Genomic DNA, 27,997 nt, shown 5'->3' with positions numbered 1-27,997 from the left:
CACAAATATTCACAGTAGCATTGTTCATAATAATCAAAAAGTTTAAAACAGCCCACGTGCCTACCACCTGACAACTGATAAACCAAATGCCGGATACCATACAGCAGCATCATATATGGCACCAACAACAACCACAACAAAATGAGGCTCTGATACATCCTACAGCATGGATGAACCTTGAAAATACTACGCTAAGTGAAAGAAGGAAGAAAAGACCACATACTCTGTGATTTCACTGATATCAAACATCTGGAATACGAAACTCTATAGAGGGCAAAAGTAGAGTATTGGCTGCCTACAGCTAGAGATAATGAGGGCACCGAGGGGTGACGGCCAGGGCACGAGGGCTTTCTTTTGGGGATGATGAAAATGTACTAAAATTGATTGTGGTGAAAACTGCACCATTCTGAATATACATAAAAAAACATGGAATTGTACACTTTAAATGAATAAATTTTATCTCAATAAAACTATTAAAAAAAATCATTTCAAAATTATATCAATTCTCTAGATGAATATATTTTCATTTCTTCAAGTCTTACTGTCTTCTAGGGAATAGTCATCTTAATTTATAGTTTTTAATTAATAGTTCTTTTTATCATATTTTATAACTATAAAATTATTTTTCCATAACTTAGCACCTTCAGTAAAATCAGAGTAACTACCCATAATAGAAATGAATAAATTTACCCAAGAATTTTTTTGACTCAGGTAGTTTGCCTTCAAGTTCATACAGTAATCAGGATTTTAAAAGACCAGATAGATTTAGTTTAATGTCTGGTAGCCAAAACAAATTTCATATGCCAAATAACCAAGAATTTTAAGGTTGCAATAGTCAAACTTTCCAATTAATGAGTCAATCATGACATTTACCTAGGCAAAACTTGACTTTGTTCTTAACGAGCCCTTCTTTATCCTTTCCCTCACAGCTTTCAAACATCAAATGATGTAATAATGTTGTAAAAAAAGTTGGAACCCCAATTTTAACAAGATTTTTTAAACCTTTTATTTTGAAGTAATTATAGATTCATTGGAAGTTGCAAAAAAAAAAAAAATACGTACAGGTTGGTCCTGAGCACTCTTCACACAATTCCTCCCATTGGTAACATCCTGCATCATTATAGTACAATACCAAAACCAAGAAGTTGAAATTGGTACAATCCACAGAGCTTTTTCAAATTTTACCAGCTTTACACTCATCTGTGTATGCATGTACAGTTCTATGCAATTTCATCACATGTATAGATTTGTGTAACCATCACCACAATCAAGATACAGAACTGCTTTAATTGCACGACACTCCTTCCTGCTATTTATTTACAGCCACACCCAACACTTTCCCGGACCCCATTCCAAATCTTTGGCAACTAGTAAAGCAGTAAACTGTTCTTAGAGAACTGTTCTCTATAATTTGGTTATTTCAAGAATGTTATATAGGGCTTCCCTGGTGGCGCAGTGGTTGAGAGTCCGCCTGCCGATGCAGGAGACGCGGGTTCGTGCCCCGGTTCAGGAGGATCCCACATGCCACGGAGCGGCTGGGTCCGTGAGCCATGGCCACTGAGCCTGCGCATCCGGAGCCTGTGCTCCGCAACGGGAAAGGCCACAACAGTGAGAGGTCCGCGTACGGCAAAAAAAAAAAAAACCCTCTATAGGCTGCATAGACAAGTGAATCCAGAGTCACAGCTGACATCTGCTTACCTGGGGCAGAAGCCGCTGGAGCCATAAGCTGTTAGAAACACTTAAATGGAAAATTTTTTAAAGTGCTAGAGGCTGAGTTTTGACTAGTGTGAGAATGAGAAACTCTTGGGGGCCTCTCTTCGGGGGTGGGACACCATACTTTCATGAGTTTTAGCAATAGGAACCCTGCCGGGCTGTCATAATGATGATGCCAAAAAGATTCCCATGTGACTCTAGCGGGAGGAGGGGAAAACTAATCTTTGTAAAAGACACCCAGTGTGTTTCCGATAACAAATGCCTGTTCTCCAGGGGAAAAGACCTTCCCAGGACCTTATCCCTGAAGGGAATACTCTATTCCCTTCTAGATTTCCTGTCTCATGCAAGGGAAGGACGGAAAAAAAAAAAAAAAAAAAAAAAAAGAATGTTATATAAATGAAACCACACTGTGCAACCTTTTAGGACTGGCATTTTTCAATCTGCATAATTCTCTGAAGAGTCACGCAAGTTGCGTTAAGTCAGTAGTTCATTCCTCTTTGATGTGGAATAGTATTCTATGTATGGTGTACCACAGTGTAACCATTCACCTGTTGAGGGACACAGGGTTGTTCCCAGTGTGGGGCTATGACAAATAAACCTGCTATAAAAATTTGTGCATGCATTTTTGTGTGAACATAAGTTTTCATTAAATGCTGGGTTGTATAGTAAAGTATCAGTTTTCATATCAACACTGGTAATGTTTCTTTAAAAAATGAAGATCACATTTAATCTCCACTGACTTTATTTTTTTAATTTACCAAAATTACTTTTTAAAGCTAGCATTTACTGAACGCTTCTGCTAATGAACCAAGCAGCGTACTAAGCATTTAAACCTATATCCTATGTAATCCTTGCATCAACAATGAGCTAGGTACTGAGATTATTGCCATCTTGCAACTGAGAAAACTGAAGTATAGAAAAGATTTGGGAACTGATCCAGAGTCACTAAAGCTACGATGTGAAGAGCTGGGACTCAAATTGAAGCCTGCCTGACTCAGAACTCTATTGTTTTTATCATTCCTGTAACATGTGTGTCATTAAATACAAAAAGTATGCATTAGGACCAAAAGGTCTTTACTTAGGGAATAAACTTTACATGGGACTATTACATTTCATAGTGAGATTTTTAAACTAGACATAATTTCTAATAAGCTGCACAAATTACCAAAATTAATCTAATAACCTACTGGTATTTGCACAAACACTGTGCAAGTAAAAGTTACATGAGTACCAGAGGAAAACCCAGATAAAGTAATTGTTCAGCTTTTCTCTACACAGTTTCTTTTAGGCTCACTCTTCATTAGTCCTGTGGTGAACAGGAAATCTGGGGCCGATGAGAAATGAGAAGGAAAGGGAAATGAGGGTAATGGTAAATGGATTAACAGACCCCAGCCCACCAAGGAACTGAAGGAGCAGGGTTGAGGTCAGCGGTGGACACAAAGCCCAGGCCCCTACTCCCAGATGTGGAAGGAGGAGCTCTTTCCTAGAAGCTCCAGGAACTGGACCCACGCAATAGTGACCATACACGTACTCAGATCTTCAAGTCTGCATACTGTCCCGAGAAACCAGTCACACAGGGTTCCTCACCACCATTCACAAACACTGCCACCAGAAGCAGATTCACAAAATACCATCTTCAGAAATGTCATAATAAATTATTAATATGACAGTCCCTAACATTTTCTGATTTTTCATCAAATACCATGTTTATTTTTTATTAACAACACTAAGATCTGGCTTTTCCATTCCTACCACAATGAGAAACAATTAAATGGCTAAGGTACACAGAACTTTCAAGCAAAAATTAAAACTATAATATTTTACTGTTAAGTGTGAAACAGATTTACTTCATAGCTATTAGCATCTTGGTTTCCAAATTTTACTGCACATTAGAATCACCTGAGGATCTTTCAAAACTCCCAATAGCCAGGTCCCAACCACACCAATTAAATTTTTTTTAATTTGAAGGTAGGAATCAGTCATCGATAATTCCTTAAAAATACTTAGGTTTGATTAGCAATGATTGTAACAATAGTTCCAGCAATAAAATTCTTGTGTCTTTTAAAAAAGGGAGAAATTAAATGAATATTAGACATGCAGCTTGGGTACTATAATGTTTCAAGTCTAAATGTGACTTTTGGGGAGCGCTTAAAAATCTTTGAAAGAAAAAAAAAATCTTTGAAAGGATTTTTCTAAGTGTATCTTGGTCTTTTTACTCATGGACACTCTCAACTTTTCAGATATAAAACTAATACAACGAGAAGCCACAATTCACTCAATTGCCTAGACTTCTTAAAAAATTATAAAAATCAACAATTGAGATGACAATTCATGGACTATGACTATATATTTCACAGAGAAATCTAGTAAGTCAACTTCTAGAAACCTAAGGAAATAATTATAGGTGTACATAAATTTGTATCTATAAGATAAATTATGATATGTTAGAATTCTGTATTTATTAAAAATGCTATAAAATATTAAATGGCATGTGAGGTTTCATACTACAGTATTAAATATAAGTCAGTCAGGAAACAGTTACAGAAAACAGTATGAATGATAAACATGAAACCTACTTGCAACTGAACTGAATTGTGCCGAAGACCTTCCACAATAGAAGAAAATCTGTCAATTTTTCTTTCTTCTCCAGATGATGTTAAAGCTTCTAAAACTTCTTCAAGGCTATTGGAAAATTTGAAATTATAAAGTAAATTGCAAACAGCAAATAACCCAAATAACCCAATACAATAGCTTAATCTACTAAACTCCAGAGTGACTACTCCTAGGCAACCAATAACATTTTAAAAGTAGCTTACTGATCATATAGCACATATCAAGCATGAACTATGTTACATGTTTTAATTCATTTATTCCTCATAATAACCCTATGATCATGTTTATTTACCAAGCATTTATACAGTACTTACTACACATCAGGCACTATTTAAACCGGTTTACAAATAGTAACCATTTTTAATGTATATAATTCTATGAACTCTATAATATGGGATAATTATTTTTATACCATATTATAGGTTAGGAAACTGAGGAAGAAAAAGGTTAAGCCATTTGTCTAGGGTCTCAGGTCTACTAAATGATAAACCTGTGTAGTAAGCACTATGTAAATGCTCCTAACCACTACAACCCTACTCTGTCTTGAGTATAAATAAATGAAGCTCTGGTGCCCAAAAACATATAGTACTAAGGAATTACAGTCAAATATAAAGAATAATGGTTATGCAAGAAGTATACTCGCTACTTCTTTAAAGAATACTTATGCTAACAGTACCCAGCATACTGTAAAAGCTCACACAGTGTGTGGACGTAGACACTTTAGCCCTAAGAGTTATTTACTCATTTTGATGACCTATCCTGAAGTCAAGAAATAATAAAAATAATATGGAAGTGGAGGAGGAGGAGGAGTAGAAGAGGGAGGAGGAAAAAGAGGAAGAGGATTAAGAAAGAGAAGGTACAGGAGAAGGACAAGAAGAAAGGAAAGGAGGGAGGAAGGGATAGGGAAGGAAAAGGGAAGAAGAGAAAAGAGATAGAAGAAACTAGAAGTAAGGGAGGGAGGGGGGAAGAGGAAGGAGGGAAGCCAAGGGAGGAAGATGGAGGAGGAGCAGAAAGGAGTTGGGGGAGAACAGGAAGTACCTCATGTGTTGACATTAAATTCACACTTAGGTTTCTGCACCAAAATTAACATGGCCTTTTAAAAGTGCAGAAGCTGTACGCCTGGCTTTGCAACTGGGACTGCAGCAGGCACAGCCTCATCCAGGGGTACACACTGTAGCTACATATGGGGGCAGAGGGCCAGGGCTGAGTGGTGCCTGTTGACTCTCCAACTGAGTCCAAACTGAGCGGCGCAACAGTCATCGGCCCCACAGGACCTCTACATGGACAATTTTTAAATGTGTGCAGGGAGGTTTCACTTACAGGGCTCTGCCTACCCTTATGGGAGGGAGGGCCATTTCTGTTTGTTCTTTCGGTTGTTCAGTTTGCATATCTTTATCATTTATAAAAAGTATTTTAACTAATTTTTAAATGCTTTCTTGTAATAAGAACACTAATCTTCCTTAAAAAGAAAAACAGGTTTATTTTTATTTATCTTTTAATATGTATGTAATGGTCTTTTAGTTCCAGCTCTAGCAATTGTGGATAATGTCTTTAAAGTTAAAACTTTAGTATGTACTCTACTGTCAAGGACCTTGCACCCTCAACCATTACATTATCAATTACTCACTTATTATCGAATTAATTCTATCCACAAAAAAAATAAAAATAAGAAACAACCAATTTGTATATTTTTCAAACTCTCCATCTAGAATGTTTATTTAGGTTTTGAGTTCAGAACAGTTTAAATATAATGAAGAAATCCATTTTTCATAGAAACATGTTAGCCCATAACTACTATATTGATTAAGGGAAAAAAATGACTACTCAAACATTTCTGTTCAGCTAATATAAATCTAAATCACCTGCTTAAGTATAGTTCATTTTTTTAAAGTCTAGACTAAAATAGAATAATGAAAACATTATATGACTCAAACTGTATTAAATTATTATGTAATGAAAGAAATAAGTTGAGAAGACTTACATGCTTTCCTCCCCTACAATGCACACTGCAGAAAGGAGTTTAACCACATCCGTCATCATACTGGGCTTCTCAGCATCAATGGCTCTGGCTAACAAAGAAAGACTCCTCTCTTCACTCATAATTCTTTCCAAGCCATACTACAACATTTTGGAAATAAGAGGTTAAATTTTAGTGGTTAGCTGAAAAAATAGTGCCCTGAAGGAAATGTAGTTATTTTTAAAATGTTTATAAGATAATATACGTGTACATGTAGTAAAGCCAGAAAATATAAAGAATGCATAACATCCTAAAAAACTTCATAGAAGTGTTCCCTTTACATTAAGAACTATGAGACTCAATCAAATATAGATAACCCCTCAAAGGTAATTTTACAGCAATATGACTGATAATTACTAAGATAGATAAGTGGCCAACTAGAGAAAGAGAGAAGCAGTGAGGAATACTGAGATTTCCCAACAGGAACATACAAAATGAACAGACCGATACTGAACCAGACACTGAGGCCATGAGGAGCTCTACTGGGAAGGAAGGTTGGTAAGAGGTACCACAAATAAATGCACAGATCACTGTCCCAGAGAAATATAATGTGAACCACATGTGCAATGTAAAATTTCAAACAAAAAGTAAAACTGATTTTAATAGAATTATTCTGATATACCCAAAATATTATCATTTTAACATATAATCAATATAGAACATTTATTGATGAGATATTTTTACTTTTTTTTTCTTCCTAAGTATTCAAAATCTAGTGTGTATTGTACACTTACAGCACATCTCAGTTCAGACTAGCCACATTTCAAGGGCTCAGTAGCCACATGTGGCAACCACATTACACAGTGCGGGCCTAGATAGTTAACAGTTCATAAACAGGCAAAAGCTGAAAGGTGATTTGGGCTGATACCATGTAGAAACTGCCATAAGAACATGTGTATTCTGATCTGAACAATATTTTGTTATCAGAAAGACAATGCAGTTGTAAACACATTATATAAATGGAATGATTTTGAATGAGGCCAAAGTTTGCTACTGCCAGGATGTCACATTCAATTGGAAGATAGGAGTTATGTTAATAACTTAGTGTTTTGATTTAAGGATGTATACATCTCTTAGGGTCTACTTACAATCTATGGAAGATAAGTATCAAATAACAGAGGCTGAATAGAAGCAATAAAACAGTACTATTTATCTACCATACATCCCAGAGGATCCTTTTAAAGAGTGATAATTTGGCTTCCCTGGTGGTGCAGTGGTTAAGAATCTGCCTGTCAATGCAGGGGACATGGGTTCTAGCCCTGGTCGGGGAAGATCCCACATGCCGCGGAGCAACTAAGCCCGTGTGCCACAACTACTGAGCCTGTGCTCTAGAGCCTGCGAGCCACAACTACTGAAGCCCGTGTGCCTAGAGCCCGTGTACCGCAACACAAGAAGCCACTGCAATGAGAAGTCTGCACACTGCAACGAAAAGTAGCCCCCGCTCGCCGCAACTAGAGAAAAGCCCGTGCGCAGCAACGGACACCCAACACAGCCAAAAATAAATAAATAAAATAAATAAATTTATTAAAAAATAAAAAAAATAAAGAGTGAGAATTTAGTTGATTAGAATTACTACTAAGCACTAAAAAGGAACTTAATCCCAATTACAGACCTATGAACTCAAAATTAGCACTAGGTATTGGTATCAAAGTAAAATCTATAACAAGCTTAAATCCAAATGCTTTGAACGTTATGAATGTTATGAAAACTTATTTATAAGTTTCCTGTCTTGTATATCGCATTTACGTAAAGAAGCTTCACACTGTGGTGAAATATTGTACTTGCTTTAAACCACTATCTAAAGAACACAGGTACAAAGAAGGAAGTACAAACAGAAGGGTCAAGGGCCCCAGGGTATGATTTTTGAAGGGACTTCTCTGTCCTATTGGTGACAGGGAAACGTTTACAAGGACACAGCTAAACCAACCAGGAAATGCTCACTTTTGTGGTACTCTGGGCTGTTTCATAACTGGAAACAAAGAAAAGCAGGCATGGGGCCAGAGACTACAATATGCCTCGACAATCATTCCAGGGAATTGTCAGAGTTTTGTAATGTACCACTTAGACCCAACTCAAAAAGCCAATCAGCCAATGATTACCAAGTACCAAAGGGCTAGCTCTGTCCTAATAAACCTGAGACTGAGTAAAGCTTGCCTTCAGCACTTCCTCCTTCACTTCCCCCACTCTGGGCTGGCCTGAGCCAGCACCTGCCCTTCTGGAATCAAAATCCTGTGGCTCCTCCAGCCATTGAAAGCAACTCATACTGATTTCCTCTAAGGGATACCACCTACCTTCTCTGTCAGGCCCTCTGACCCTAAACCATGTGTCAAGAGTGGAATAGGAGCATTCTCTGATCTCCTAGTTTCGACCAGCGTCCTGTGATCCCAAAGCTGCATCACTGGCAATATTCTCTGACTTCGCTAATGGAAAATTGTGTGGTGCTCATTTTGAGACTGGAATGAGACCAGATTACCACTACTGTACCTAGAATTAAAGACTGAACTGCTGCATACTTGTATAAAATTACTCATTCAATTATTTAAAAAAAGCAGAACTAAACCCGTTGACTCTGTGAGAGAAATAGTCAACTTACCAGTGCTGGCACTTAAAGTGCATTAAATGAAGGCTATTACAAGGTTAGAGAGATAGTGACCAATTTTGGAAGGTCTGTCTCTCCACTGAATGTCAAGGATCCACTTCAGAGTTTAGGAAAACTCACATGTTCTAAACTGAGGACCAGTGATAGGTTCCCTTTGCATTCTATTTGAGGCCTATTATTACCTAATAGAACTACAGGCCACTGAAGGTGTGTTAGGCAGGGGAAGGTGAATACCCTAAACCCCTGTGTCAGATGCCCTACATGAACACTGGTGCTGAATGACTACCCACGTTGAGTTAATACCAGCAGCAGAGATAACGTACGGAGGGGGCTGGCTTCGGGAAAAAGGCACCCTCGCTGGGGGTACACACCTTAACACAAAAAGTTAACTGACCAAAAAGAAAGCCCTGTTTTGACTACCTCTTAATTTAAAGGTATTTAACTTTTCATCTTAACTTTTATTTTCTTCCTAATAAATATTCAAAATATTCTTCTATTTAAACACTACTATAAAGTTCAATTTAGTATTATAAAAAAATTCAATTTCATACAATGATATCAGATTCACTCATAATATCAATTATATAATTAATTACTAGTACCAAATAAGGTACTAGTACATACATTTTTTTTCTCTTAAAGCCTATATTTTTCATCATTCAATGAACTTTTATAAAGACTGCACAGTAAGGTAGAGGAAAAACCATCAACCAACCTTGGAAAAAAAATATTTACCAAAAAATTTCACATATAATTATGTTTAGAATTCAGACATTATAATTCCAAGTATCAGTAACTTTTTATTCATAGCAGCATGACAGTAATAAATGCAAATGGAATATATTCCAGCTCCACATAAACTATAAACAAAATAATCCATTATTTAACAATAAATCACATTATATTAATTAGAATATAAATACATAAAGTTTACTCCCTTTCCAATTCAGTCTTAAACCAAGGAGGAATATTATCTTCTATATACCACTTCACTTTAACCATGACATTCTTAAATTTAAATTATGATCCAAATGCCCCGTGCCCCTTTGTTTTGGAAAAATGTTCCTGGGTTTTCGCTGCTCTTAGCCTTCCCATCACCAGTGAAATTTCCAGTTTCTATATTCTTATTTTAGAAGCCCCCCCCACCCCGCCTGAAAGCAAGTGTTATATACTTAGTGTGAAAAGATGTCTCCCTATGAGCAATTTGATTCCTTTATTCACTCACTCTTAAAACATACTCTACAAAGGTTACATAATATATCTAAAATCGAATTCTCACAGAACAGTGAGTTCAGTACAGAAAGTACTTGTGATTTCTACATCAGATATTTTCCCTGAAAATCGTATCTGATTGGAGGAAGCAGGGAGGTGAAAAATATTTCATTGGTTAAAAATAGAAAACTTAACTCCAGAAAATGATGAAAAATCCATAAATAATTCAATTAAAAAATAATTAGAAAATATAAATATTTGCTGAATTTAATAAAAAGAAATGTAAATGTTAATAATTTAAGTACAAGTACTTAAATACGAAGTTCTCTAAAAGTTTATTTTAAAAATGAGGATAGGGCTTCCCTGGTGGTGCAGCGGTTGAGAATCTGCCTGCTAATGCAGGGGACACGGGTTCGAGCCCTGGTCTGGGAGGATCCCACATGCCGCGGAGCAGCTAGGCCCGTGAGCCACAACTACTGAGCCTGCGCGTCTGGAGCCTGGGCTCCACAAAAAGAGAAGCCGCGATAGTGAGAGGCCCGCACACCACGATGAAGAGTGGCCCCCACTTGCCACAACTGGAGAGAGCCCTCACACAGAAACGAAGATCCAACACAGCAAAAATAAATTAATTAATTAATTAACTCCTACCCCCAATATCTTCAAAAAAAAAAAAACCATGAGGATAAGGCAAAAATATTAAAAATTAAAATTAATCAGAAATACACAGTTTTGCTATAAAACACAAATCATCACCCAACATAGATAAAAGTTCCTCTCCCACTGTCTAATGAATGAAAACACCTATCGTCACTGCACACATCATGAGGTAGATATGATTAGATGTTAGAGCTAGAGACATGGCATGGAATAGAGCTAATTTTGCAATTAACAGTATGAAAAAAAGGAAACACAGTTAGATAAACCCAGCTTCAGTACAGAGCATAAACCATTTCTCTCTTCTAATGTATCCTCTTTAAATATTCAAACTGCAGACCTGCCGTATTATATTTGGTTTCAATATTACAGTTGACTCTTGAACATCACAGGGGTTAGGGGCACCAACTCCTCATGCAGTCAAAAATCCGAGTATAATTTCTGACTCCCCCAAGACTTAACTACTAATAGCCTACTCTTGACCAGAAGTCTTACCAATAACACAGAGTTGATTAACACATATTTTGTATGTTATATGTATTATATACTATATTCTTACAATAAAGGTAGAGAAAAGGTTATTTTTAAAAAGCAGAAGGAAGAAATAATACACTTATAGTACAAATATGTATTTATTTTTAAAAATCCACATATAAGTGAACCAGTGCAGTTCAAACACATATTGCTCAAGGGTCAACTGTACTTGCATTAAGCATCATTGCTCCTCCACCTCTGGGACCTGTTCATATCTGTTCCCATTAATTTCATTAAAAATTTAAATCTCTAGACTATAAAAACGAAGTCTTTCCAACTTAATTCTTTGGTAATAAGTATTACTGCAGACCACATTTAATAATCGTGTATGATTTCAAAGCTGATTCATGCTATACTTCTGAAAATTAAAAGAGAAGAGGGAAGGGAGAAAGAGAAGGGAACAAAACAGAGGACAGACAGGGAGGTAGAGAGGTAGGGAGGAAGGACAGGAGGAAAAGAAAATTAATCTGCGCATGAAGGGTTAAGCACCAGAAGAGGATCTATTCATCCCCAAGTTTCTCCTGTTGCGAGACAGTTGATTTGATAGAAAACTAGAAATCAATACTTCAATATTTTTTCCATTATATACTGAAGAGCTTATCAAAGCAATGCATCACTTTACTGCAAATTCTATATTACAGAACTCTTCTTTCAGAAGAATTTCTGTAAGAACTGATAAAGAACAACTACAATTACCTATGTACATACCTGGGTGTTCATCAAGGCCTTTAGACACTGTATGACTTTGTGCTGATTCTTCTTTATAATTTTTTCTTGTCTGCATAAAAGATATCAATGTTGGAATCATCACTGGACATGCAAATGTAGCTTAATTAGAAATAATGATTAGCAACACTTACATTTTGCCACTAATCAGCTTTTCCAAAATGTCCAGTAATAATCCAAGCCCCTCATGTCCAAAGCTCTCCACCCAACTGAAAAACAGAAGAAAGGGTAGTCATATATTAAGTCAGTATTCTAGTTTGGAATATCACAATAATGCAATATACTCACAAATATTTTGTACTTGTTATATTCTAGTCATAAATACAATAAAAGAATAACACTATGTGTAAAATCATTCATGATTCATAATCTTTGTGAAAAAAGGAGAGATGATGTGATAAGCCAGTGATGTGCTGAACCCAGCTTGCACTTGGCTTGTGAGAGCTGAGTGTGCCCAGCTCTTCCATGCCCCATGTCCATTGACATCATGTTAGTAGCTTAAAACCTGCCATGTTGGAAGTACTGACACTACAGAAATCAGCAAATGCTGCCAATCAGAGTATCCCCTCACCCAGAGCTGGCTGTTAAACATTTAACAGCGCACCACTGGATAAGCCTCACTCTGGACAATTCCAAAGAGCAGAAATTGGGCAAGGGAACAATATTTAAAGAGAAAAGATTCCGGTTTACATAAAGAAAAAGATTACTGAAAAAATTAGTCAAAATATTGTAAAAGCATGTTCTAGGAGAATTTTCCAAACCACTAAAATACATCTTTATGAATGTTAACAATTTCTTAAATTTCAAAGTTCAGTTGTATTTTTAAAAGGAGCTTTATCATTATTTTTAAATAAATATTTTCATCTTGACCCAACCACCTCTATTCCATTAAACCCATTAATATAATCAAAGTATGTATGTAATTAGGATAGCAGTGCCAATAGACAACAGCTCACCTTGATTATAGAAAAACTACCTTAGGACAAACCAGTGTTGATTTGGAAAGCCTAGCACAATAAATAAAATAATGCTAACAATAAGTCTTCCAAAAAGTGGGGGAAAGAAAAAGATATAATATGATATATATGGGTATTTCTTTGTATATGTGTGCTTGTATACATACTTGTTTGTATGTATGATTTTATGTGTGTATGTGTGTCTGTGTGTAGCCTTTGAAAAATGGAATATTAATAACAAACTTTCATCTAATAATCAAAAGCAGGATGTTATAAAGAATAAAAAATTTAAGTCACATACCAGGATATAATACCATTTTCTTACTTAAGACACAATATTAATTCCTTAGAAAATAAGAGTAAACACCAAATGTAATATATTTGCATGAAAAATAAAAATATTATTTTAAAAATTTCAGGGACTTCCCTGGTGGTCCAGTGGTTAAGACTTGGCACTTCCACTGCAGGGGGCGCAGGTTTGATCCCTGGTCGTGGAACTAAGAGCCCACATTTCTGGCATGGTGTGGCCAAAAATTTAAAAAAAAAAAAAAATTCCCTCTTCTTGTACTGTACACTTCTGTGAACACGGCTTAATCACCTACAAACAGTCAGTTTCTGATTTTAACCACCCCCCCACAAAGAAAAGAACATTTAGATTTTAAAAAAAAAAAAAAATTCCCTCTTCTTCACTTGTACACTTCTGTGAACACGGCTTAATCACCTACAAACAGTCAGTTTCTGATTTTAACCACCCCCCCACAAAGAAAAGAATTTGCCATTTAGATTGGCAGACTCATCTCACACTATTTGACTCATCTCTTCTCTATGAAAACCACAGAATAACTAATTCAAGAATGCACTTAAACAGGAAAGATACTCCATGTAAAAGAAAAGACTGAAGATCACTATTATAGCTAAGGTGAAAGAAAAAAGTTCAATATAAGTTGGTATTTTCAAACCAGGATGCTACTTCAAAAGTTAGTTTACTCTCCACTATCAGCATCGCACAGATTACTTGTAGGCATTTCAAATCTTGCTTTCATATTTCATGAAAACGCCTATAGCATCCCACTTAACTGTTTGCCTTGTTGACATCCAATTCTGTATTTATTCTTATTTCACTTGCAACAGGGAAGCTTGAAATCAAACATGCAAGGAGTAATTTGAACGTTTTGCTTGGGCTGGAACTGAGATGTGTGGACAGACTGTTCATCAGACCCTCCTGTCTCAGTACCTCACAGTAAGATTTCAGTATTTTCTTTAAAGTGTTTCTCAACAATCTCTATATTCAAAAGTAAATCCATAAAGATATCGTAAAGCTAATATAAATGGTTTAGGATTCTTCATACTGCTATCACCTTCAATCATCATACAGAATAAAGTTACTATTCCTAAAACTGCCTTATAACAAAATATACAAAGTATTTTAAAATTATGTTAATGTAACAAAAAGATTTTCTTGCACATGATATGCTCATGTTGGAGCCCACTATAAAATTCAGGAAGCATATCAATCCAGGTAAATCAAGTCTGAGTAATAAATAATAGAACACAGCTATTTTGAAGATTTATCACCCTATTATAACAAATATTTAACTATAGAATACTGGGACCCACAGAATTTCTCAAATCAACTATTTCTGGACCCACTAAATAACTCTCTTCTACAATGCAGAACATGAGTCATTAAAGTAAAACTTATGCCCACTCATGCATATTACATATGAACTAATTCTCTATAAAAGAAACTTACTAAGGTTGAATGTAAAGAAGCATTATACCCAATTACTTTACACTACAACCTTTTAACTCACAGTGGGAATTAATTTCTTGACAATGATAAAATCAGACAGATTGGCAACAGCCTTCTGAAAGCCAGACTATACTTTACATCATAAAACATATCAATAACAAGGAAAGTCAGACAGCGTGCAGGGAAAGGAAGATAAGATGCTTGATAACAAAAGAAACACTAATATGTAAACATAAAAAGAAAGCTGATGAAAATACTTACTGAAAAGGTAATATTATAATACAAACTAAATGTGCATAAAAAGTTTCCATGTTTTTCTTAAAAATTTGCAAGGCCAACATATTCTTGTATTAACAAGTTATCATTCACAAACCCATTCTCTCAAAACCCTTGCCCTTACCCCTATTATTTTCAGCAATGTTATTTTTAAGAATAGGAGCAAATATCACTTCCTATCTCTTCTGGAAAAGATGTTCAAGATAAAAAAGTGATATTGAGTAGGCAGGTCTGCAGTGCTGACAGAGGTTTATTAAAATCGATAGCTTTCTACAGAAGTGAAAAATTTCTCATCATCAATGTAAGAAGCAACCTGGAAAAAAATTATCAACTGATCTATAAATGATCAATATTCAGGAAACAAAATCTGTGCTATTTATTCTGTGCCTGACAGCATAGTGCCATAGGGCATTATGTGGTTTAACTAAAACACCTGCATTCATGGATGAATAAGCACTGGGCAAATGTTTTTGTTATTTGTGAACAGAAATGACAGAGATTAGTATGACATGTGTAATGGAAAAAAAAAAAAAACGCTTTAAAACAGCAGAAAGGAATGTGCTAAGTACTAATTTAACACAAAATCTACCTCTTAAAATTCCATAACGGAAGAAGGTGAGATTTCCACTATTGAGAAACAACGGAAAAGAGCTGCAGCTGCTCACTGGAGAACTGAAAGATCGAGATACAGAGCTCAACGATATGGGTGCAGTACATCAGACACAACTTCTTTCACAGGAAGAGGATCGGCAGAAAGTGTTGACTTTGGAAGAATGTTGCAGCAAATTAGAAGGAAACTTTATGTCTTGATTCCATCAAGGACGAATCTGAGAAATGAAAACTGACAACAACTCTCTCAGACACCTTAACCAGACAGCAGCTACTATTAGAAGCCCTCTTTTTTGAAGAGAGAGGGATGCCTACCATCCCCATTCCTCAGAGAGGGTGATCACAGAGAGGACATTCAGATGTTAATCCTGTGGTTTGTGAGCAACTTGTATTCTCTAGAGATTTCACAATGGAACTATCCTTTAAGAAACTACTGCTAGGGTGGACCTTCAAAATGGTGGAGAAGTAAGACGTGGAGACCACCTTCCTCCCCACAAGTACATGAAAAATACATCTATGTGTGGAACAACTCCTACAGAACACCTACTGAATGTTGGCAGAGGACCTCAAACGTCCCAAAGGGTAAGAAAACCCCCACGTACCTGGCCATGTGACTGACAGGGTCTTGGTGCTCCAGCCTGGTGTGAGGCATGAGTCTCTGAGATAGGATAGTGGAGCTCAGGACACTGGACCACCAGAGACCTCCTGGCCCGATGTAATATCAATCGGTGAGAGCTCTGCCAGAGACCTAAGACCCAACTCCACCCAATGGCCAGCAAGTGCCAGTGCTGGACGCCCCAAGACAAACAACTACCAAGACAGGAAGACAACCCTTTAGGCAGAGGGGCTCCCTAAAATCATAATAAGTTAACAGACATCACAAAACACACCATGTGACACAGCCCTGCCCACCAGAAAGACAAGATGCAGTCACACCCACCAGAACACAGGCACCAGTCCCCTCCACCAGGAAGCCTACACAAGCCACTGAACCAACCTTACCCACTGGGGGCAGACACCAAAAGCAACGGGAACTACGAACCTGCAGCCTGCAAAAAGGAGACCCCAAACACAATAAGTTAAGCAAAATGGGAAGACAGAGAAATATGCAGCAGATGAAGGAGCAAAATAAAAAACCCACCAGAACAAAGAAATGAAGAGGAAATAGGCAGTCTACCTGAAAAGGAATTCAGAGTAAGGACAGTAAAGATGATCCAAAATGTTGGAAATAGAATGGAGAAAACACAAGAAACACTTAACGAGGACGTAGAAGAACTAAAGAGCAAACAGTGATGAACGACATAACAAGTGAAATTAAAAATTCTCTAGAAGGAACCAATAGAAGAATAACTGAGGCAGAAAAAAATGGATAAGCAAAGTGGAAGATACAATAGTGGAAATAACTACCACAGAGCAGAATAAAGAAATAAGAATGAAAAGAATTGAGGGCAGTCTCAGAGACTTCTGGGACAACATTAAACGCACCAACATTCGAATTATAGGGGTCCAAGAAGAAGAAGACAAAAAGAAAGGGTCTGAGAAATATTTGAAGAGATTATAGGTGAAAACTTCCCTAACGTGGGAAAGGAAATAGTCAAGTCCAGGAAGTGCAGAGAGTCCCACACAGGATAATTCCAAGGAGTAACACGCAAAGACACATATTAATTGAACTGTCAAAAATTAAATACAAAGAAAAAATATTAAAAGCAGCAAGGGAAAAGCAACAAATAACATACAAGGGAATCCCCATAAGGTTTAAGGTTAACAACTGATCTTTCAGCAGAAACTCTGCAAGCCAGAAGGGAGTGGCAGGACATATTTAAAGTGATGAAAGGGAAAAACCTACAACCAAGATTACTCTACCCAGCAAGGATCTCATTCAGATTCGACAGAGAAATTAAAACATTTACAGACAAGCAAAAGCTAAGCATATTCAGCACCACCAAACCAGCTTTACAACAAATGCTAAAGGAACTTCTCTAGGCAGTAAGAACAAAAAAAGGAAAAGACCTACAAAAACAAACCCAAAACAATTAAGAAAGTGGTAATAGGAACATACATATCAATAATTACCTTAAATGTAAATGGAGTAAATGTCCCAACCAAAAGATATAGACTGGCTGAATGAACGCAAAAACAAGACCCATATATATGCTGTCTACAAGAGTCCCACTTCAGACCTAGGGACACATACAGACTGAAAGTAAGACGATGGAAAAAGATATTCCATGAAATGGAAATCAAAAGAAAGTTGGAGTAGCAATTCTCATATCAGACAAAATAGACTTTAAAATAAACATTATTACAAGAGACAAAGAAGGACACTACATAATGATCAAGGGATCAATCCAAGGAGATATAACAATTGTAAATATTTATGCACCCAACATAGGAGCACCTCAATACATAAGGCAAATGTTGACAGCCAAAAAAGGGGAAATTGACAGTAACACAATAATACTAGGGGACTTTAACACCCCATTTCACCAATGGACACATCATTCAAAATGAAAATAGATAAGGAAACACAACCTTTAAAAGACACATTAAACAAGATGGACTTAACTGATATTTATAGGACATTCCACCCAAAAAAAACAGAATACACTTTCCTCTCAAGTGCTCATGGAATATTCTCCAGGATAGATCATATCTTTGGTCACAGATCAAGCCTTGGTAAATTTAAGAAAACTGACATCATATCAAGTGTCTTTTCCCACCACAACTCTGTAAGACTGGATATCAATTACAGGGAAAAAAACTGTAAAAAAAAATAAACACATGGAGGGTAAACAATACAATACTAAATAACCAAGAGATCACTGAAGAAATCAAAGAGGACATTAAAAAATACCTAGAAACAAATAAACAACCTAACCTTAAACCTAAAGCAATTAGAGAAAGAAGAAACAAAAAACCCCAAAGTTAGCAGAAGGAAAGAAATCATAAAGATCAGATCAGAAATAAATGAAAAAGAAATGAAGAACACAATAGCAAAGATCAATAAAACTAAAAGCTGGTTCTTTGGGAAGAAAAACAAAATTGATAAGCCACTAGCCAGACTCATCAAGAAAAAAAGGGAGAAGACTCAAGTCAACAGAATTAGAAATGAAAAGAGAGAAGTAACAACTGACACTGCACAAATACAAAGGATCATGAGAGATTACTACAAGCAACTATATGCCAATAGAATGGACAACCTGGAAGAAACGGACAAATTCTTAGCAAAGCACAACCTTCCAAAACGGAACCAGGAAGAAATGGAAAATATGGACAGACCAATCACAAGTAATGAAAATGAAACTGTGATTAAAATTTTTCCAACAGGGCTTCGCTGGTGGCGCACTGGGTGAGAAGCCGCCTGCCAATGCAGGGGACACAGGTTCGATCCCTGGTCCGGGAAGATCCCACATGCCACGGAGCAACTAAGCTCGTGTGCCATAACTACTAAGCCTATGCTCTAGAGCCCGTCAGCCACAACTACTGAGCCAACGCACCTAGAACCCATACCCCACAGCAAGAGAAGCCACCGCAGCGAGAAGCCTGCAGGCAGCATGAAAGACCCAAAACAGCCAAAAATAAATAAATAAAATAAATAAATTTATTTTTTAAAAAAATCTTCCAACAAACAAAAGCCCAGGACCAGATGCCTTCACAGGCAAATTCTATCAAACTTTTAGAGAAGAGCTAACAGCTATCCTACTTAAACTCTTCCAAAATATAGCAGAGGGAGGAACACTCCCAAAACCATTCTACGAGGCCACCATCACCCTGATACCAAAACCAGACAAAGGTGTCACAAAAAAGGAAAACTAAAAACCAATATCACTGCTGAACATAGATGCGAAAATCCTCAACAAAATACTAGCAAACAGAATCCAACAGCACATTAAAAAGATCATACACCATTGACCAAGTGGGGTTTATCACACGGATGAGAGGATTCTACAATATACGCAAATCTATCAATGTGATACACCGTATTAACAAACTGAAGGATAAAAACCATACAATAATCTCAATAGATGCACAAAAAGCTCTTGACGAAATTCAACACCCATTTATGATAAAAACTCTCCAGAAAGTAGGCATAGAGGGAACTTACTTCGACATAATAAAGGCCATATATGGCAAACCCACAGAAAACATCATTCGCAATGGTGAAAAACTGAAACCGTTTCCTCTAACATCAGGAACAAGACAAGGATGCCCACTCTCACCACTATTATTCAACATAGTTTTGGAAGTTTTGGTCACAGCAATCAGAGAAGAAAAAGAAATAAAAGGAATCCAAATTGGAAAAGAAGAACTAAAACTGTCACTGTTTGAAGATGACATGATACTGTACATAGAGAATCCTAAAGATGCTACCAGGAAACTACTAGAGCTAATCAATGAATCTAGTAAAGTAGCAGGATAAAAAATTAATGCACAGAAATCTCTTGCATTCCTATATACTAATGAGGAAAAAATCTGAAAAGAAATTAAGGAAACACTGCCATTTACCATTGCAACAAAAAGAAAAAATACCAAGGAATAAACCTACCTAAGGAGAAAAAAGACCTGTATGCAGAAAACTATAAGACACTGATGAATGAAACCAAACACAATATAAACAGATGGAGAGATATGCCATATTGTTGGATTGGAAGAATCAACATTGTGAAAATGACTATAATACCCAAAGCAATCTACAGATTCAATGCAATCCCTATCAAAATACAAATGGCATTTTTCACAGAACTAGAACAAAATATTTCAAAATTTGTATGGAAACACAAAAGACCCCGAATAGCCAAAGCAATCTTGAGAAAGAAAAACAGAGCTGGAGGAATCAGGCTCCCTGAATTCAGACTATACTACAAAGCTACAGTAATCAAGACAGTATGGTACTGGCACAAAAACAGAAATATAGCTCAATGGAACAGGGTAGAAAGCCCAGAAATAAACCCATACATATATGGTCACCTTATCTTTGACAAAGGAGGCAGCAAAATACAATGCAGAAAAGACAGCCCCTTTAATAAGTGGTGCTGGGAAAACTGGACAGCTACATATAAAAGAATAAAATTAGAACATTTTGTAACACCATACACAGAAATAAACTCAAAATGGATTAAAGACCTAAATGTAAGGCCAGACACTGTCAAACTCTTTAGAGAAAAAGTTAGGAGGAACACTCTTTGACATAAATCACAGCAAGATCCTTTTTCACCCACCTCCTAGAGAAATGGAAATAAAAACAAAAATAAACAAATGGGACCTAATGAAACTTAAAAGCTTTTGCACAGCCAAAGAAACCATAAACAAAACGAAAAGACAACCCTCAGAATGGGAGAAAATATTTGCAAAAGAAGCAACTGACAAAGGATTAATCTCCAAAATATATAAGCAGCTCATGCAGCTCAATATCAAAAAAGCAAACAACCCAATCCAAAAATGGGCAGAAGATCTAAATAGACATTTCTCCAAAAAAGATATACAGATTGCCAACAAACACGTGAAAGAATGCTCAACATCACTAATCATTAGAGAAATGCAAATCAAAACTACAATGAAGTATCACCTCACACCAGTAAGAATGGCCATCGTAAAACAATATACAAACAATAAATGCTGGAGAGGGTGTGGAGAAAAGGGAACCTTCTTGCACTGTTGGTGGGAATGTAAATTGATATTGCCACTATGGAGAACAGTATGGAGGTTCCTTAATAAACTAGAAATAGAACTACCATATGACCCACCAATCCCACTACTGGGCATATACCCTGAGAAAACCATAATTCAAAAAGACACATGCATGCCAATGTTCACTGCAGCACTATTTACAATAGCCAGGACACGGAAGCAACCTAAGTGTCTATCAACAGACGAATGGATAAAGAAGATGTGGCACATATATACAATGGAATACTACTCAGCCATAAAAAGAAATGAAATTGAGTTATTTGTAGTGAGGTGGAGGGACCTAGAGCCCGTCATACGGAGTGAAGTAAGTCAGAAAGAGAAGATCAAATACAACATTCTAACACATATATATGGAATCTAAAAAAAAAAAAAAATGGTTCTGACGAACCTAGGGGCAGCACAGGAATAAAGATGCAGACATAGAGGATGGACATGAGGACACGGGGAGGGAGAAGGGTAAGCTGGGAGGAAGTGAGAGAGCAGCACTGACATATATAAACTACCAAATGTAAAACAGATAGCTAGTGGGAAGCACCTGCATCGCACAGGGAGATCAGCTTGGTGCTTTGTGACCCCCTAGAAAGGTGGGATAGGGAGGGTGGGAGGGAGACGCAAGAGGGAGTGGATATGGGGATATATGTATATGTATAGCTGATTCACTTTGTTATACAGCAGAAACTAACACACCAGTGTAAAGCAATTATACTCCGATAAAGATGTTTAAAAAAAAAATTTCCATAACTGGAAATACCAAACTCTTCTCTTTTAATTGCTTCAAGAAAAACTTCTAAGTGTATTACCATTTAGCACTTCCTAGTAGGGGTCTCAATGTAGGAGAAAAAAAGAGGTGAAAAGGTGACAAAAGAAATAAAAAGAGCGAGAGGGGCAACTGGTCTCTAGGATTAAATGTTCAAACCACCTTCAAATGTTCAAAGCAGCTTAGGATTGGAAATTGTTATTGCTTCCAGAGACAGAGGATGAAATCAAAAGTGCAGAGTGGTTTACAGTGTAATTTTGGGTTTGTGAAGCAAATACAGTCACCTCATAAAGCAGAAATGGTAATCAGGTCTCAAATTTACTTCCTGGCCAAAGGAACAAATCACCATCTATATGTTTCCCATAGACTAAAGTTAAAGTTATTACCTCTCTTCCCAAGTGTGCTCTAAGGAAGAGAAAGACAAATGCATCATGGATTGCCAGAGTTGGAATAAACCCACCAGATCATAAGGGCAACCTCACCTGTTACATACACCTGCAGGACAGGGACTATTTCTTATTTGTCTTTAAATCCCAGCACCTAGCACATATTAAGCACTAAAATAGTTTTGGAATGAAAGTGAAACTCCTTCCACTTTTATATACAGTTGACCCTTGAACAACACAGGGCTTAAGGCCACTGACCCTCCATTTAGTCAAAAATCGGTGTATAACTTATAGTAAGCCCTCCACATCTGTATCTGCAGTACCTCGATATCCAGGGTTCAGCATCCTCAGATTCAACCAACCTCAGATTGTGTAGTATAGTAGTATCTACAATTGAAAGAAATCTGCTTATAAGTGGACCCATGTACTTCAAACCTATGTTGTTCAAGGGTCAACTGTATAAGGAAAGGGACACAGAGAGAAGTTAAGGTCGCTTAGAAATAGCACTAAGTCTGCCGATGCATGCCCTGGCTCATGACCTTAACTTTATATATTTAGATAAAGGCACCAAGTGATGACGCATTCATTCCACGCAACATCACTGACACTGTTTCAATTTTCATGCCAGAAACATCAGTTCTGATTCTAGAACTGGTACTTATACATACTTAACCAAGAAGGATAAATCTGAGTCCCTGTCCTACATCACACTTTAGGACTTGACTGACTGCTGCTCAAAGGATGATGTTTCACCACTACTAAAACAAATGCTCATTAACTAAGTCAGTCAGCCTTTAGTAGGGGTGCACTGTGTGCTCGATACTGCACTAGGGATGAGAAATACAAAGTTGAATAAAACATGTTCTCTGCCCTTGAAAAAATTCACAGACTACTGGTTGAAACAAATGTCGAGCAAAATTATTTCCATAATGTAAGACATGCTATAATCATGGTGGTAAGGGAACAGAAAGAAGGTGCAGCATCTACCTCTCCTGGGAACAAAGCAGCTGATGTCTGCCCTGAGTCTTGATGGATAAGTCACAGAAAGAAAGAGAAGTCGCTAAGCCAGAGGGAATACATGCAAAAACATTAAATATGAAAGGCATGGCCTGTGCTAAGCACAAGTGGCTGTATCTGAGATAAAAAACCAAACAGGTAGGAAGGAGCTTGTGAAAAACCTATGTACAGTCAGCACTCCATATCCATGGGATCAAGAAATTGCAGATCGAAAACATTTGAAAAAAAGAAAATTCCAAAAAGTTCAAAAGGCAAAAGTTGAACTGGCCACACACCAGCAACTATTTACATAGCATTTCTGTTGTATTTACAAATATTTGCCTAGCCTTTACATTATTAGGTATTATAAGTAATCTAGAGATGATTTAAAGTATACAGGAGAATGTACATAGGTTATATGCAAATACTATACTATTTTATGTAAGGAACTTGAGCACCCTCAGATTTTGGTACTGATCCCCCACAGATACCAAGGGATGACTGAACAATGCCATGGGCAATAAGAAGCCACTACAGGGTTAGGCATACGTGGTAGACAGAGTAATCCCACCCCTACCCCTCAAAGATGGCCATGTCCCAACATCAGAACCTATGAATACCCTACATAGCAAAGGGGGAATTAAAAACAGAATTAAGGTTGCTACCAGATGATTTTAAAATAGGGAGATTACTCTAGATTATCCAGATGGACCAAATCTAATTACATAATTCATTAAAGCTGAGACCCTTTCCCAGGTGGGTTAGAGAGATGAAATGGAAGAAAGAAGAGATTCAAAGCATGAGATGGACTCAACCTGCCTTTACAGGCTTTAAAGATGGAGGAAGGGGAATATGAACCAAGCAATGTGGGTGGAGTCTAAAAAGCTGAGACAACCCTAAACTGACAGCTAGCAAGGAAACAGGGATGCCAGTCTCACAAATGCAGGGAATTGAATTCTGCTAATAACCCAAATGATCAAGCAAACAGGGTTGAGTCTCCTCATTCTTGAACATACAATATGTCTCCATTTATTAAGACCTTCTTTGATTTCCTTCACCATGATTTTGTAGTTTTCAGCATAAAAGTCCTGTATAGAATCTGTTTAGACTTACACCAGAGTATTTTGTTTGTTTGTTTTGGAGCAGTGGTAAATAGTGTTGTTTTCCAAAAGTCATTGCTAGAATATAGAAATACAATTGATCATTTTGTTCAGGTAAAAAACATATAATATAAATTTACCCTCTGAATATTTAAGTGTTCAGTACAGTACTGTCAACTGCATTCCCACTGTTGTACAACAGAGCTCTAAAACATTTCCTCTTGTGAAACACAATTGATTTTTGTTTATCCTGAATCCTGAAATCTTGCTGAACTCAGTGATTAGTTCTACTTCAAAAAGTTCTTTGAACTTTTCTGTGTAAACAACTGTCACCTGTAAATAGGGACAGTTTTATTTCTTCCTTTCTGATTCATATGCGTTTTAGTTCATTGTGGCCTCATTGCTCTGGCGAGAACTTCTAGCACTGTGTTAAGAGTGTTAAGAGGGAAAGTCCCTGCTTTGTTCCCAGTCAGAGGGGAAAAGCATTCAATATTTCACCACTATATACAATAGCAGCTACAGGATTTTTGTAGATTCATGTTATCAAGTTAAAGTACCCCTCTGTATTAGTTTCCTAGGATTGCTATAACAAAGTATCACACAGTGGGTGACTTAAAACAACAAACTTATTCTCATAGCTCTGGAGGCTGGAAGTTCAAAATTAAATTGTCAGTAGAATCAGGCTACCACTGAGGCTATGGCTAGAAACCTTTGCCTCCTCTTAGCTTCTGGTGGTAGCTGTTAATCTAGGATTCCCATACCTCTGTCATCACGTTGTGTGCTCCCAATGTCTCTTTTCTTCTTATAAGGACACCTGTTATATCAGATTAAGAGTCCATTCTACTCCCCATGATCCCATCTTAATTAATCTGCAATAAAGTCACATTTCTAAGGTGCAAGTTAGGACTTAAACATATCTTTCTGGGGAACACAATCCAATCCATAACATCTATTCTTATTTTTATGACAGTTTTTATCATGAAATAGGGGTTAAGTTTTATCAAATGCTTTGTCTGCATCAATTGATATGATCAGGCAACTGTTCTCCAGCTTCGTCCATATAGTATATTACAATAAGGATTTTTGTGTCTATATTCATGATGGACATTGCTCTGTAAAGGTGGAGGTTTCAGGTTTGTTTTTGTTTTGTCTTGTTATTGTTTTTGTCTGGTTTTGCTATCCGTACAAGCTTCATAAATTGCAAACTGTTCCCTGCTCTTGTATTTTCTGGAAGAGAGTGTGTAGAATTGATATTATTTTTCTTCAAATATTTGGTAAAATTCTCTCGTGAAATCATCTGTACTTGATCTTTCAAGGAGTTTCAAATTAGTAATTCAATTTCCTTAACAGAGGACTATTCAAATTTTCTATCTCATACTGGGAATGTTGTAGTACTTTATGCTTTTCAAAGAATTGGTCTTTTTCATCTAAGTTGTCAATTTTGTGTGTTTACAGTTGTTTGTAGCATTCCCTTATTACCCTCTTGATGTAGGGTCTATAGTGATATTCTCTGTTTTCATTCCTGATATTGGTAATTTGTGTCTTCTCTTTTTTTCCTCATCAATATTAACAAAGGCTTGTCAATTTTATTAATCTCTCCAAAGAGCCAGCTTCTTGTTTCACTGATTTACTCTATTGTTTTTCTGGTTTCAATTTAATTGATTTCTGCTGTTTATTATTTCCCTCCTTCTGCTTGTTTTGGGCTTACTTGCTTTTCTTTTTTTTTACGATTCTTTCTTTTGGCGGCACCACACAGCTTGCGGGATCTTAGTTCCCTGACCAGGGATTGAATCCAAGGCCTTGGCAGTGAGAGCACGGAGTCCTAACCACTGGACCGCCAGGGAATTCCCTATTTTTTTTAGATTCTTAAGGTGATAACTGAAATTACTAATGTGAGCCTTTTCCTCTTTTCTAATGTATGTGTTTAGTGCTATAGTACTGCTTTAGATGTGTCCCACGAATTTTGAAATGTGGTATTCTCATTTTCATTATGTTTGGTATATTTTTTATTTCTTTCGAGACTTTTTCTTTGACCCAAGGACTATATAGAAGTGTGTTGTTTACTTTCTAAATGTTCAGAAGTCTTCCTGTTATCTGTTAGTAATTTCTAGTTTGAGTCCATTTTGGTGAGAGAACACATTTAGTATGATTTCAATTCTTTTAAATTTGATGAGGTTTGCTCTGTAGCCCAGGATATGGTCTGTCTCGGTATATGTTCTGTGGTAATAAGAAAAGAATGTGTATTCTTTTATCATTGGATGGAGTCTTCTATAAATATATACTTTTGCTTGATGGTGGTGTTGAATTTTTTATACCCTTAGTGATTTTCTGTCCACATGTTGTATCAATTGTTGACTTAGTTGTTAAGTCTCCATATCTAATTGTGGATTTATCTATTTTTCCTTTCAGGTCTATTATTTGTTTCATGTGTTTTGCATATCTGTGATTTGACACATACACGTTTAGGATTGAGCTTTTGGTGGTTTGACTCTTATTATATAGAATCAATCTCTTTTACTTCCTTACTCTGAGGTCTAAATTATATTAAAAATAGCCACAACTGCTTTCTTTAGATTAACATTTGTATATATGTCTATTATGCTTTTACTTTCCATTTGCCTATATCAATATATTTGAAGTAAATTTCTAATAGAAAATATATAACTAGTGATATTTTTAATCCAGTCTGCAAATCTCCTTTAATTAGCATATAACCATTTTACAGCTAATGTAATTATTGATATGTTAAGGTTTCAGTCAACCATTTTTTTTTTTGGTTTTTGTTTGTTCACTTTATCTTCTTTTTCCTGACTTCCCATGGTTTACTTCAACATGTTTTAGAATTCCATTTTGATTTACCTAATGTGTTTTTTATGTATATCTCTTTGTATGGCCTATTCAGTGTTTGTTCTAGATATTATGTCAAAATACGTCACAGTTTATTGGTGTCACCATTTCACAAGTTTGAGTGAATTATAGAAATTTTCCCTCCTGTTACAGACTGAAAAGTGTTCCTCAAAATTCATATGTCGAAACCCAAACCCACAATGTGACTATATTTGTAGGTACGGCCTTTAAAGTGTTAATTAAGCTTAACTGAGGTCATAAGAGTAGGGCCCTGATCCAGTATGACGAGTGTCCTTACAAGAGCAGGAGACACCAGGGATGCAAAGAAAAGGCCAAGTGTGGACACAGTAAGACAGTGGCTGTCTACACGTCTAGGAAAGAGGCCTCAGAAGAAACCAACCCTGCTGGCACCTTGATCTCAGGGTCTCAAGCCTCCAGAACTGTGAGAAAATAAATTTCTGTTGTTTAAGTCATCCAGTCTGTAGTATATTGTTATGACAGCTCTCCCTTTACTCTTTCCATTTATAGAATCATTGTTTTTGTTTTTTTTTTTTTTTTGCG

The 27,997-nt window shown here is 36.6% G+C and overlaps 1 protein-coding gene across 1 annotated transcript in view; it reads right to left on the bottom strand.

Moving 5' to 3' along the window:
- DIAPH3 (diaphanous related formin 3) overlaps positions 1 to 27,997 on the bottom strand; it is a gene marked incomplete at its 3' end in the record, with an annotated part of 415,912 nt that overhangs the window by 242,964 nt on the left and 144,951 nt on the right. The window contains 4 exon segments of the mRNA XM_007450220.1: positions 4,290 to 4,395; positions 6,308 to 6,444; positions 12,051 to 12,120; positions 12,203 to 12,277. Of these exon segments, the coding sequence (XP_007450282.1) occupies positions 4,290 to 4,395; positions 6,308 to 6,444; positions 12,051 to 12,120; positions 12,203 to 12,277 (388 nt within the window).

Source organism: Lipotes vexillifer, unplaced genomic scaffold, assembly GCF_000442215.2.
Source record: "Lipotes vexillifer unplaced genomic scaffold, Lipotes_vexillifer_v1.1 scaffold275, whole genome shotgun sequence".
Lineage (NCBI taxonomy): Eukaryota > Metazoa > Chordata > Mammalia > Artiodactyla > Lipotidae > Lipotes > Lipotes vexillifer.
This window is presented reverse-complemented; position numbering and strand designations above follow the sequence as displayed.